This window comes from Podarcis tiliguerta (genome assembly GCF_965153285.1).
Source record: "Podarcis tiliguerta genome assembly, chromosome: 10".
NCBI lineage: Eukaryota > Metazoa > Chordata > Lepidosauria > Squamata > Lacertidae > Podarcis > Podarcis tiliguerta.
The window spans coordinates 73025159-73037362 of record NC_139543.1 but is presented as its reverse complement, the minus strand read 5'-3'; the positions used below and the strand labels follow the sequence as shown (position 1 = coordinate 73037362).

The 12204-nt window shown below is 52.9% G+C and overlaps 1 protein-coding gene across 2 annotated transcripts in view; it reads right to left on the bottom strand.

The window, feature by feature from the left end:
- Positions 1 to 12204, bottom strand: part of RBM28 (RNA binding motif protein 28) — a 54542-nt gene that overhangs the window by 25481 nt on the left and 16857 nt on the right. For both annotated transcript variants that reach the window (XM_083401972.1, XM_083401973.1), the window contains exons 14-19: positions 11118 to 11276; positions 9795 to 9944; positions 9523 to 9597; positions 8583 to 8929; positions 7726 to 7822; positions 4886 to 5321 (exon numbers count right to left, since the gene is read on the bottom strand). In XM_083401972.1, coding sequence (XP_083258098.1) covers positions 5172 to 5321; positions 7726 to 7822; positions 8583 to 8929; positions 9523 to 9597; positions 9795 to 9944; positions 11118 to 11276 — 978 coding nt within the window. In that variant the 3' untranslated portion in view covers positions 4886 to 5171. The remainder of the gene's footprint in view (positions 1 to 4885; positions 5322 to 7725; positions 7823 to 8582; positions 8930 to 9522; positions 9598 to 9794; positions 9945 to 11117; positions 11277 to 12204) is intronic.

Below are 12204 nucleotides of genomic sequence, written 5' to 3'. Positions count from 1 at the left end.
AGCGTTAAAATAGTTTCCTTTGTGCATCTCCGATAGCTCCCATTCTAATATTCTTTTGCCATTTTAAAATCCAATTTGCCAACAACCATGAGATAAGAGAAGTTACCAGGGAAACCAACAAACTCAAATCCAGCTTGATTCCAGATTATACCTATGAATCAGCACGACTTAGTGTGATTTAATCTAACTCCTTTTTCCTGATTTTGTTTGCTTGTTTTGCAGCCAGTGCATAGAGGGCCACTGTGTTGTGAAGCTCTTATAGCCTCTCAAAAGAAACCAAGCAGCTTGTGCCAGGTGTGCCTTGTGTGAACAAAGTTTTCAGAAAGCGATCTCTTGGTTCTCTATAGAAGGGGCAGGCTAGCAGGTGATGAGTCATGCCTTCCACCTGAGAAGGTTACGTTTAGCCTGGAGAAGAGGAGACTGAGAGGAGATAGGATAACCATCTTTACATATATCAAGGGCTGTCTCATGGAAGAGGGAGCAAGCTTGCTTTCTCCTGCTCTGGAGGGTAGGACTCGAACCCATGGCTTCAAGGCACAAGAAAGGGGTTTTCCGACTCAACACCAGGAAGAGCAGAGGATGGATGGCCGTCTGTCACAGATGTTTGAGCTGAGATTCCTGCATTGCAGGGGGTTGGACTGGATGCCCTCTGGGGGTCCCTTCCGACTCTACCATTTTGTGATTCTATGGTCCTGTGTTCTTGATGGACTCAATGGACTTGATGATGGACTCAAGGACATCCTGATCAAATTTGCAGATGACACCAAACTGGGAGGGGTGGCTAACACCCCAGAGAACAGGATCACACTTCAAAACGACCTTGACAGATTAGAGAACTGGGCCAAAACAAACAAGATGAATTTTAACAGGGAGAAATGTAAAGTATTGCACTTGGGCAAAAAAAAAATGAGAGGCACAAATACAAGATGGGTGACACCTGGCTTGAGAGCAGTACATGTGAAAAGGATCTAGGAATCTTGGTTGACCACAAACTTGACATGAGCCAACAGTGTGACGCGGCAGCTAAAAAAGCCAATGGAATTCTGGGCTGCATCAATAGGAGTATAGCATCTAGATCAAGGGAAGTAATAGTGCCACTGTATTCTGCTCTGGTCAGACCTCACCTGGAGTACTGTGTCCAGTTCTGGGCACCACAGTTCAAGAAGGACACTGACAAACTGGAACGTGTCCAGAGGAGGGCAACCAAAATGGTCAAAGGCCTGGAAACGATGCCTTATGAGGAACGGCTAAGGGAGCTGGGCATGTTTAGCCTGGAGAAGAGGAGGTTAAGGGGTGATATGATAGCCATGTTCAAATATATAAAAGGATGTCACATAGAGGAGGGAGAAAGGTTGTTTTCTGCTGCTCCAGAGAAGCGGACACGGAGCAATGGATCCAAACTACAAGAAAGAAGATTCCACCTAAACATTAGGAAGAACTTCCTGACAGTAAGAGCCGTTCGACAGTGGAATTTGCTGCCAAGGAGTGTGGTGGAGTCTCCTTCTTTGGAGGTCTTTAAGCAGAGGCTTGACAACCATATGTCAGGAGTGCTCTGATGGTGTTTCCTGCTTGGCAGGGGGTTGGACTCGATGGCCCTTGTGGTCTCTTCCAACTCTATGATTCTATGATTCTTCCCTCTAGCAGCTTTTTGTTCAATGGCACAGAGCAACATCTTCAGTTCTGCTAATCATGGCGCTTGACTAGTCCTCCAGATGCTTTGGGACTACAACTCCCATCATCCCTGGCCACTGGTCCTGTTAGTTGTAGGGATCATGGGAGTTGTAGTCCCAAAACATCTGGAGGGCCAAGTTTGCCTATGCCTGGCCTAGACATAGGGACTGGTTGGGAAAGCTTGTTCTACCCCCACAGATATGGGAACCCAAGAACTGGAAGGGACCCCCACCCTGAAAACAAAAACCCTATGTTGCTAGGCAGATATCCCACTGTTCTGCACAAATTTTCAAAATCTGACAGGCAGGCAGGCAGGAAGCAAGCAAAACCTGGCTGCCCTCAAAAATCTACGTGGCTGTTTTTCAGGCACAGGGTGATGTGAATTCAAACAGGCCCTGCCTCTCCTGTAAACCCCAAACCTCCCCCTCGGATCTCCTGGTCAGACTCTCCCAGCCCTGCCAGTACGACAGGCCAGCTTAAAAAACCGTAGGGATTCTACAAACAAGTCAGGACACGGATCCCCATTTGCACAGTGGGACTTTCCACCTCTCCGCGATGGGAGTCCCACGCCCTCCCCAAACCTGCTCCAGGGGGTTGGGGAAAACCCCGGAACAGGTTTTTTTTTGGGGGGGGGGAGGGAGAGGAGAGAGGGAGAATGTCCACCAGAGCAGAAATCCTCGCACTGACCGTAGCGCCACGTGGCATTAAACCCAGCTTTCTTAACATTCAGAAATGCTTTCCGGATGTTTGCAATTGCATTTCATTCTTCACTGTACGGGTTTTTATTGCTTTGCTGCCCAGGGCTCCTTGGGGAGGGAGGGCAGGACGGAATTTTAATAAATAAGGAAGGAAAATGAGTCAGGAGCCTCGGAAGCCTCTGGCAGGGAAGGAGGGCCATTCACATCTCCACTGAGAACTCGGCAGAAAAAGCGTGGAAAAGGAGAGCCCGGTGGATCAGGGCCATGGCCCCTCTGGTCCAACATCCTGTTCTCACAGTGGCCGACCAGATGCCCCCAAGGGAAACCAGTGTCAGGATCCGAGCACAAGAGCAACACTCTCCCCTCTGGGCAAAGAGGCCACTTTCTCTCCTCTGTCCTGGCCAAATGCGGTCAAGGATGGAGCAGCACTGCTGCCTTGTGGAACTGTACGGAAACGAACCAGAGGAATTTGGAGACCCCCCAACGCCTGGCTTTGGGAAAGGTTGGTATCAGGAGAGGGAGTCATTAGAAGTCATTTGAAGTTGCAATTTCAGCTGAATTTGGGGGAACCATTGGAAGTGTCTGTTGTGTTGGGCAGCTGAGCTATTTCAAGGGCTTTTGTTTGATTTGCCCATTGCAAACAGCTGTAAATTTGGATAAGAAACCTGATTTGCAATGGGCGGTTGAATAATTTTCGATTGCAACTGCATACAGGACAGCTGTCTACCAGCTCCACCTGGTACGCAGGATGAGACCCCCCCCTGCCCGCGGACTGTCTCGCCAGAATGGTGCATGCTCTAGTTATCTCCTGCTTGGGCTACTGCCATGCGCTCTACGTGGGGCTACCTTTGAAGGTGACCCGGAAACTACAATTAATCCAGAATGCAGCAGCTAGACTGGGGACAGGGAGTGGCTGCCGAGACCACATAACACCGGTCCTGAGAGTTCTGCATTGGCTCCCAGTACGTTTCTGAGCACAATTCAAAGTGTTGGCGCTGACCTTTAAAGCCCTAAACGGCCTCGTATACCTGAAGGAGCGTCTCCACTCCCATCATTCAGCCTGGACACTGAGGGCCAGATCCGAGGGCCTTCTGGCGGTTCCCTTGCTGTGAGAAGTGAGGTTACAGGGAACCAGGCAGAGGGCCTTCTCAGTAGTGGCGCCCGCCCTGCGGAGTGCCCTCCCATCAGATGTCAAGGAAATAAACCACTTATTTTTAAAAGACATCTGAAGGCAGCCCTGTTTAGGGAGGTTTTTAATATTAAATGCTGTATTGTTTTTAACACTTGATTGGGAGCCGCCCAAAGTGGCTGGGGAAACTCAGCCAGATGGGTATAAATAAATTATTATTATTAATCATAGTAGCACCTTGAACTTGGCCGAGTAGCAAATGGGCAGCCAGGGGCAAGCACAGGTGTTTTCAGCTGGCAAGGCCTCCCTCCTGGCAGCAGCTGGGCTGCAGCATCCTGCACTCCCTGTGGCCTCGCGGTCAAATGCATGGGGAGCCCCACAGAGAGTGCATTGCAGGGCTGGGATTTAAGAAGCTGCATTTCTCAAACCATGTGGCCATAACTTCCCTGAACCCCACATACTGAAAGCCTGAGATACACAACAGCCTTAACTCCCGCCGGTCCTGGCTGTGCTGGCTGGGAGCGGATGGGAGCTGGAGTCCACAAACTTCTGGTTGGAACAGATTTGGGGACGGCGGGGGACGGGGAGTTGCGCTTGCGGCCATATTTCCATGCGTGCAACCGCCGGAAGGATTTTGGCGCTCCACCACGCCTGGCCTTGGGTTGCTGGGACATCCCAGGAGAAATCATTAAAGGTGCTGAAGGGCTGATTCGAACTCGTGCACACACAACCTCCAGCCAGCGCGAGAAGGAGCCCGCCAGGGCCAACTGGAAGAAGCTGCTCATTTATATATTCATTGCACCTTTTTTCCTTCCAAGGGGCTCCCAGGTGGAGTGTGTGGTAATCTTCCTCTCAACGTTATCCCCATTGCAGCCCTGTCAGGTAGGCGAGGCTGAGAGGCAGGGGCGGAGCACACACTGCAAAGGGAGCTTCACGGCCGAGTGGGAGCATTTGAACCCTGGTCTCTGCGAGATCCCTGTAGCCAAACTACTCTGACCACTGCACCACGCTGCCTCTCAACTGCTCTCTCCCCCCCCCCCGAAAAAAAATGTGGTTGGCTGCTTTACAAGAAATGAAACTGAAATGGAGATCAGGGAAGGGAGATGGAGAGAGAGCAAGCCAGAGGTGGCCTGCCCCCCCCATGCCCTCCAGCTAGCCAACCTTGCCCAGAGGTGGAGGGCGGTGGGGGGCCAGCGACATCTGGAGGGGCAGAGAGCCTCCCCTCAGCCCTGTTCCGGGATCGAGCGAGGAAGGTGGTCCCCAGAGACTCCCTCTGTTCCTGGGGGCGGAAAGGTAGATTTTAAATAAAACCCTTTTATTAAAAAGCTTTTGCGATGATAACAAGACAGGCCTCTCTTGGTCAGAGATGGCAAAAATATATTTTCACCCGCTGGTGTGTGCGTCTCTCCCTGATCCTGGGTCCTGCAAGCACTTCCCGAAAAATCTGCCCACTAGCCTGGGCCAGCGGGGGGGGGGCACCTTGGGGACCAGACCCCCCCTCTACGCACCCCTGAAAAGAGAGCTCAGGAGGCTCTTGGCTGCTTCCTTGCACAGTCCAGTAGTCCGAGATGGCAGAGATGGGGGGGGGGGTGGACGCTGCCCTTGCTTGGGCTCAGCCCCAGCCAGCCGTCCCTCTCCTGCCCCCCCCCCCCCGGTCTCCCCCAGGGCCTCCCTCAGCCCTCAAACCATTTGCTCCTCCTGGCTGACGCCGTCGCCTTGTTGCCGCCGCCGCTGCCCAGGATCTTGCGTTTGTACTGCTCCACCAGCTGCTCAAAGCGGGTCTCTGCCTGGCTGCGCTTCCCCCGAGGGTGCTTCCTGGGCGCCTGCAAGGAGGAGGAGGAGGAGAGCTGGGTCAGGAAGGGGGCGCCCCACGGTTTGGCCAAGGAGGGTGGGGGCGGGGGCACTTGGGCGAAGCCAGGGGGCAGGGGCGAGGGGAGGAGCGAGCAGGCGAAAAGCAGCAAAGAAGGCTTTATCTCCGGCACCCCCTTCCCTGGGGAGGAGAAATTTGTCCAGGACAACCTTCCTGCATCGCAGCGGGTTGGACTAGATGACCACGGGGTCCCTCTCTTCTGCAAAATTCTAGGGTTCCGCAAATGGATCAGAAAACAGGCATATCCACCGGGTTTTCCGAGCTTCTCCGGTTTTTGCAGTTTCAGCTCCGGGTTACAGGGATCCACACTGCCTTGCCTGAGGACACCCCCCCCCCTCCAAAAATCCCATTGGCTGGCTTTATTTTTCAAGCCAAGGATGGAGAACATGGGGCCTCAGCTGGTTTTGGGAAGGTGAGCTGTCCCAGTCGCCAGGGCCGATGGTCAAAAGACCCTTCTGCATGCTGCTTGCAAGGAGTAAACGAAGGCAAGCTTCTATCACCTCCTAGAGACCCGTCCATTCACAGAATCGTAGAATTGCAGTCGGAAGGGACCGTGAGGGTCATCTAGTCCAAGGACTGAACCCGCGACTGAGGCATTATCGGCACCAACCGCGCGCTAACCAGCTGAGCTAACTGGATTCCATCAGGCATTAAGGGGCTCCTAAAACCCATCACGTGGGACACAAGTGGCGCTGTGATCTAAACCACTGAGCCTCTTGGGCTTGCCGATCAGAAGGTCGGCGGTTTGAATCCCTACAATGGGGTGAGCTCCCGTTGCTCGGTCCCTGCTCCTGCCCACCTAGCAGTTCGAAAGCACCTCAAAGTGCAAGTAGATAAATAGGTACCGCTCTGGCGGGAAGGTAAACGGCGTTTCCGTGCGCTGCTCTGGTTCGCCAGAAGCGGCTTAGTCATGCTGGCCACATGACCCGGAAGCTGTATGCCGGCTCCCTCGGCCAGTAAAGCGAGATGAGCGCTGCAACCCCAGAGTCGGCCACGACTGGACCTAATGGTCAGGGGTCCCTTTACCTTTACCTTAAAACCCATCACACCCTTCTGTTTTATTGTTTAGTGATATCTAACTGGACGTTTCATTCTGTTTTTCCTGGTGCATTTCCTTGTATGTTTGGTTCTAAATGCCTGAATGTTGATTTCTCTTCTTTAAAATCTCTTGCTGTGCTTTCCGTAAAAACCACTTAGGGATTCTGCGTACTAAGCGGTACATAAAATCACAGACTCCTCCTAGAGCTGGAAGGGACCCTGAGGGTCATCCGGCCCCACTCCCTGCAAGGCAGGAATCACAATAAATATTAAGACGACGAGAATGGGCTCCAAAAATGCATGCAGAAATGTGTGTTCTATGAAAGAAAGGCCGAGGAAACGGCTTCCTTTAGGAGAAGAGAATGTACAAAATATGTGAACAGTTCCAATGCAATTTTTTGGGCAGGTGGGCCTTTTGTTTTTTTCCTGCAGAAAACCCAGAGCAGAATTGAAGGTTGGAGAAGGCTGCAGGACCATGCGATGTGGCCAGGAGCCAGTCCCCCCCGCCTGCCCTCTGCATACGGAGAGCTGGTTTTACTATCCATTAGGTCTCCAGGTTGGGAAGATTCAGGGTCGAGAAGAGAAAGTGTCGGTGCTGGCCTTTCAAGCCCTAAACGGCCTCAAAGGCCCAGTAGACCTGAAGGAGCGTCTCCACCCCCATCGTTCTGCCTGGACATGGAGGTCCAGCTCCGAGGGCCTTCTGGCGGTTCCCTCATTGTGAGCTTACAGGGAACCAGACAGAGGGTCTTTTCGGTGGTGGCGCCCTCCCTGTGGAACACCCTCCCATCAGATGTCAAGGAAATAAGCAGCTATCTTCTCTTTAAAAGACATCTGAAGGCAGCCCTGCTTAGGGAAGTTTTTAATGTTTAATGCTGTATTGTTTTTAACACTCAATTGGGAGTGGCTGGGGGGACTCAGCCAGATGTGTGGGGCATAAATAATAAATTATTATTATTATAAAGTCCTCCTTCAAGCAGCGCACAGCTGAACCTGTGGAACTCACTGCCACAGGATGGCTTGGAAAGAGGAACAGACAAATTCACGGAAGAGGAGGCGGCTACAGGATGGCTCCGCCTCCACAGCCAGAGGCAGCCAGGCTTCCGAATCCCAGTTGCTGGAAACAGCCGGGGGGGGGGGGGAGAAGATAGGGCTGCTCTTGTCCTTGCAAGCTGCTTGCAGGATTCCCGTTGGGGCATCTGGTTGTCCTCTGGGAGAACAGGATGCTGGGCCGGACGGGCCGCTGGCCTGATCCATTCATCTAATCTTGGCTGTTGGCATGAAAGAGCCCCCCCCCCCCGATTTCCCCCCAACCGACTGACCTGCTTGGGCCCCTGGCTGATCTTCTCTGGCCTGCGCGTTGGGCCAGAGGGGGCCATCTTCTTTGCGGGGGGCTTCACTCTTCCCTTGTCCCGCTTCCTGCCGGGAGAGAGAGATGCAGCTCAGCAGACGGAGGGAGAAGCCAGGCCACGGCTGCTCTCCCTGATCCAGGGGAGACCCAGAGGGGGCTGCTGACCCCCCCCCCCCGGACCACCTTCCCAACTCCCCCCTCCAGCTCCCTCTCCCCCCCTTCAATGCACACCACACCCCCAGGCAGACAGGCTCTGGGTAGCCCCCTGACCAGACCCTGCCCTGTGGGGATCCCGGAGCGCAGGGGCCAAATGTGCCCCCCCCCCCGAGACCCCCTCCCTCCAGCGCCCTCGCCTGGCTGCAATACGTCCCACAACTGGGACAGCGCTTCTTCCGTACCCGGAAGGAAAGGGCTGTGTGTTGCGTTACTGCAAAAACCGCCGCTTTCCGAGTGGCCGGAATGCCCCACCCCGTGCCAGAACTGCCCCCATTGCTCTGTCCACTTCTCCATCTTGCCCCCCCCCCCCCGGGGATATGCCCCCCCCAAAGGATGCACATGATGGAACATGGCCCTTTCTGTGCCCCCTTAGTGGGAAAATTCCTGGAAGGGGGGGAGGAATGCAGAGCAGGTGAAGGGCAGCCAGGGTGGGGGGGGGGCAGAAGAGAAGGGCAAAGACGGAAGGGAAACTGAGGCAGGGGGCAGGCAGGAGGGGAGACTGGTCCCGAGGCCTTGACACAGAGCAGGGGGATGTCTGTGAGTGGCGGCGGCAGCACCCTGCTCCCCCCCCCATAGGCTCATATACTCCCCCCCCCCCGTGTCTCCCATTACCTGATCTTGGGCCCCCGTTTGGAGGGCAGAGGCAGGACTTTGCGCCGCTTCCTGCCGTCCGGCAGCTCCACCTGTTCCACTTCCGCCCGCGTCTGGAAACCCGCCCAGGGTACGGCCCCCTCCGCCGGCCGGGGGGCTTCCGGACGCTGCTGCTTGGCTGCCGGGGAGACCCTGGGCTTCTTCTGGGGGGGCTCTGGCGGGTCCTCGTGCCCCTGAGAAGCCCCCTCTGCTTCTTTGGCCTTGGGGGGCTTCTTCTTCCGCCTTCTGGCCGGCTTTTCGGAGGCGCTGGCGTTGGGCTGCTTGCCGGCCGCCTCCTCCTCGGGGGGCTGCTTCTGCCTCAGCTTTTGCTGCACAGGAGAAAAGGGGGGGGGGGACAGGGAAGGTTTGCCCCACTGCAGGACCCCAAGGGAGCTCAGCGAGGGAGGGCACCCACTTCTTTTTCAAATACCAAATATCCCCCTCTCCCCCCTGAGCACCCATTATTTTTATCGATTATAGTTTGGTAATTCTTTATTGTAACTGTTAAGTGTAAACTGTTTACTTATTATGTGCTGGTACTTTACTGTTTATTATTATAATGGATTATTGAATATTGCCTTATTTGAGGTAAGTTGCTTATTTCAAAGTTGTGATTACAGTATGACTTTTTTTACACCTGGAACAGACGTTCTGCGATCTTTGCTGCCTATTTTGTTGTTTCCTCAGCTTGCAGACTGCCTTACGCAAAGTAATATAGAAAGGCAGTATACAAACGGAAGTGAAATGAAAACAAAATCTCGCATCAGGATCACAGAGCCGTTTGCAATATTCCAAGAATCGTAGAACCGTAGAGTTGGAAGGGACCCCCGAGGGTCATCTAGTCCCCTCCAACTCTGCAGGGTTCTAGGGTACCTCCTTCTCCTCAGCCAGATGGGTGGAGTATTATTACTATTATTCCTACCAGGCTGCGCTGGGCTCGCTGCTCCTTCAGCTTCAACTTCCGGCGGTCCTCCAGGGAGAATTCCACGATGGGACGCTGCGGGGAGAAAGGGCAGCCTGAGAAGACCAGGAGAGTCCGGCCTCCTGTTCTCAGGGGGGCAGCCTGGTGCCCCCAAGGGAAACTAGCAACGCGCTCCAGAAACTGATATTCATAGCCCTCTCCTCTGTGAATCTACCCCACCTCTTTCCGGTGCCCCGTCTGGAAGGAACAGGGCGTGGGGGAAGAGACCTTACCTTCTGGTCCCCAAAGACCTGGGGGTTGTTGTTGAGGTGTCGCAGGGCAGCCAGGGCCTGCTCGTGTTCCTGGAACTCCACAAAGGCATAGCCCAGCGACTGGCCCTTCCCCTTCCCAGCGGGCGCCTTCAGGTCCCGCATCACACGGCACTGGAGAGAAAGAGAGAGAGAGAATCGCAGAGCTGGAGGGGAACCAAGGGTCATCTAGTCCAACCCGGGTGGATAAAAATCAATGGGTTTAAAAAAATAAATCAGATTTTTTTTATTTAAGTTGGATTTTCAAAATAAAATGCTTTTGGAGGAAAAACCTTTCTAAAGATAGTTTTCCATTTAAGTTACATTATAGTCCAAAGGCTGTTCATCAGGAAATAAGGATTTGTTTTAAGATTTTCATGTGGGCTAAAACTCAAGTCTGTTTTCTTTTTTTAAAAAAAAAAAGTTTAACCACATCAGTTAACAAGCATGGGTACATATGCTATAATGCTATTCCTTTAGTTAAATAAATAGTTTAAACTGCTATTAAGGAAATGATTATTTTTCTCCTTCCAATAAAGTACAGCAGAAAGTTGTCCAGATATAAAAGGTTAACTTATTAAACCTCACAATAATTTCATAATTATCTGTCTATGCTCGGTCCCAGCGCCTGCCAACCTAGCAGTTCGAAAGCACCCCCGGGTGCAAGTAGATAAATAGGGACCGCTTACTAGCGGGAAGGTAAACGGCGTTTCCGTGTGCTGCGCTGGTGCCGGCTCGCCAGAGCAGCTTCGTCACGCTGGCCACGTGACCCGGAAGTGTCTCCGGACAGCGCTGGCCCCTGGCCTCTTTGAGTGAGATGAGCGCACAACCCTAGAGTCTGTCAAGACTGGCCCGTACGGGCAGGGGTACCTTTACCTTTACCTATGTCTTTCTTAATAGTACAACCAAATGAGTGGTTTTTTATATAACTGTAATAACTACCCTGAACATTTATTATTCCAAAAATGAAACCTTTGTCTGGTTGTAAATATTAAGATTATACCAGCAAGAAAGAGTCTTTCTGTTAAAAAAATATTTAAATCAAGTCTTACGGACTAGTGATTTAAATCAAGTCTTTCTGACTAGTGAAGTCGTGATTTAAATTGATTTGATTTAATCTCAGCTCAAGCGTCTGTGACGAGGATGAAGCCAGAAGCTCAACAGGTAGTTCTGAGTGACAGGAGCTGTTTTGTCCATTTCTCCCCCAGCTTTTCCTCCAGGGTGGGGTGGCTGGTTCCCTCCCACCCCTCCTCGCTTAATCCCTGCCACCCCCCTGCGGGGTTTGGCTGCACTGAGAGGCAGGCTCACCTCCTTGAGCCGGAGGCCGGGGCTTCCCTTGGCTGCCTGCAGCATCAGCTTCCGGAGCCGGACGTCGTCGACGCCTTTGGGCAGGTTGTGGACGCAGAGCCTGGTCCGAGACACGAAGATGTTCTGGTCCTTCAGCTTGTGACGCTTCAGCTCCTCAAACTGGGGGAGGAAGACGGAGGGGTGAGGCGGAGCAGGCAGGCAGGATGGCCAGGAGTGGGGGGGGGGGCAAGGGGGGAAAGCCAGCCCACCGCTCTGCTTGGAAGACGCTCCTGCTTTTGCAGGTTATCTCCCACGTCCGTTGTGTTAGGCAGCTGAGCTATTTCAAGGGCTTTTGTTTGACTTGCTCATTGCAAACAGCTGAAGGTCTGTAAATTTTGATAAGAAACCTGGGGGGTTGAATGAATTTTGATTGCAACTGCATACAGGGCGGCTGTCTACCAGCTCCATCTGGTAGGCAGGCTGAGACCCTCCCTGCCCACAGACTGTCTCACCAGAGTGGTGCATGCTCTAGTTATTAACCACTTGGACTACTGCAATGTGCTCTATGTGGGGCTGCCTTTGAAAGTGACCTGGAAACTTCAACTAATCCAGAATGTGGCAGCTAGACTGGTGACTGAGAGCGGCCACCGAGACCACATACCACCACCGGTCTTGAAAGACCTACATTGGCTCCCAGGGTGTTTCCAAGCACAATTCAAAGTGTTGGTGCTGACCTTGAAAGCCCTAAATGGCCTCAGCCCAGTATACCTGAAGGAGTGTCTCCACCCCCATCGTTCGGCCCAGACACTGAGGTCCAGCGCAGAGGACCTCTCTGCAAGAAGTGAGGTTACAGGGAAGCAGGCACGGGGCTTTTTCGGTAGTGGCACCCGCCCTGGAAATAGACAACTATCTGACTTTTAGAAGACATCTGAAGGCAGCCCTGTTTGGAGAAGGTTTTAATGTTTGAAGTTTTAGTGTGTTTTTAATATTCTGTTGGGAGCAGCCCAGAGTGGCTGGGGAAACCCAGACAGATGGGATCCTTATAAATATTAAATTATTATTATTCTTTCACAGAATCACAAAACTGCCAGGTGGGAAGGGATCCCTG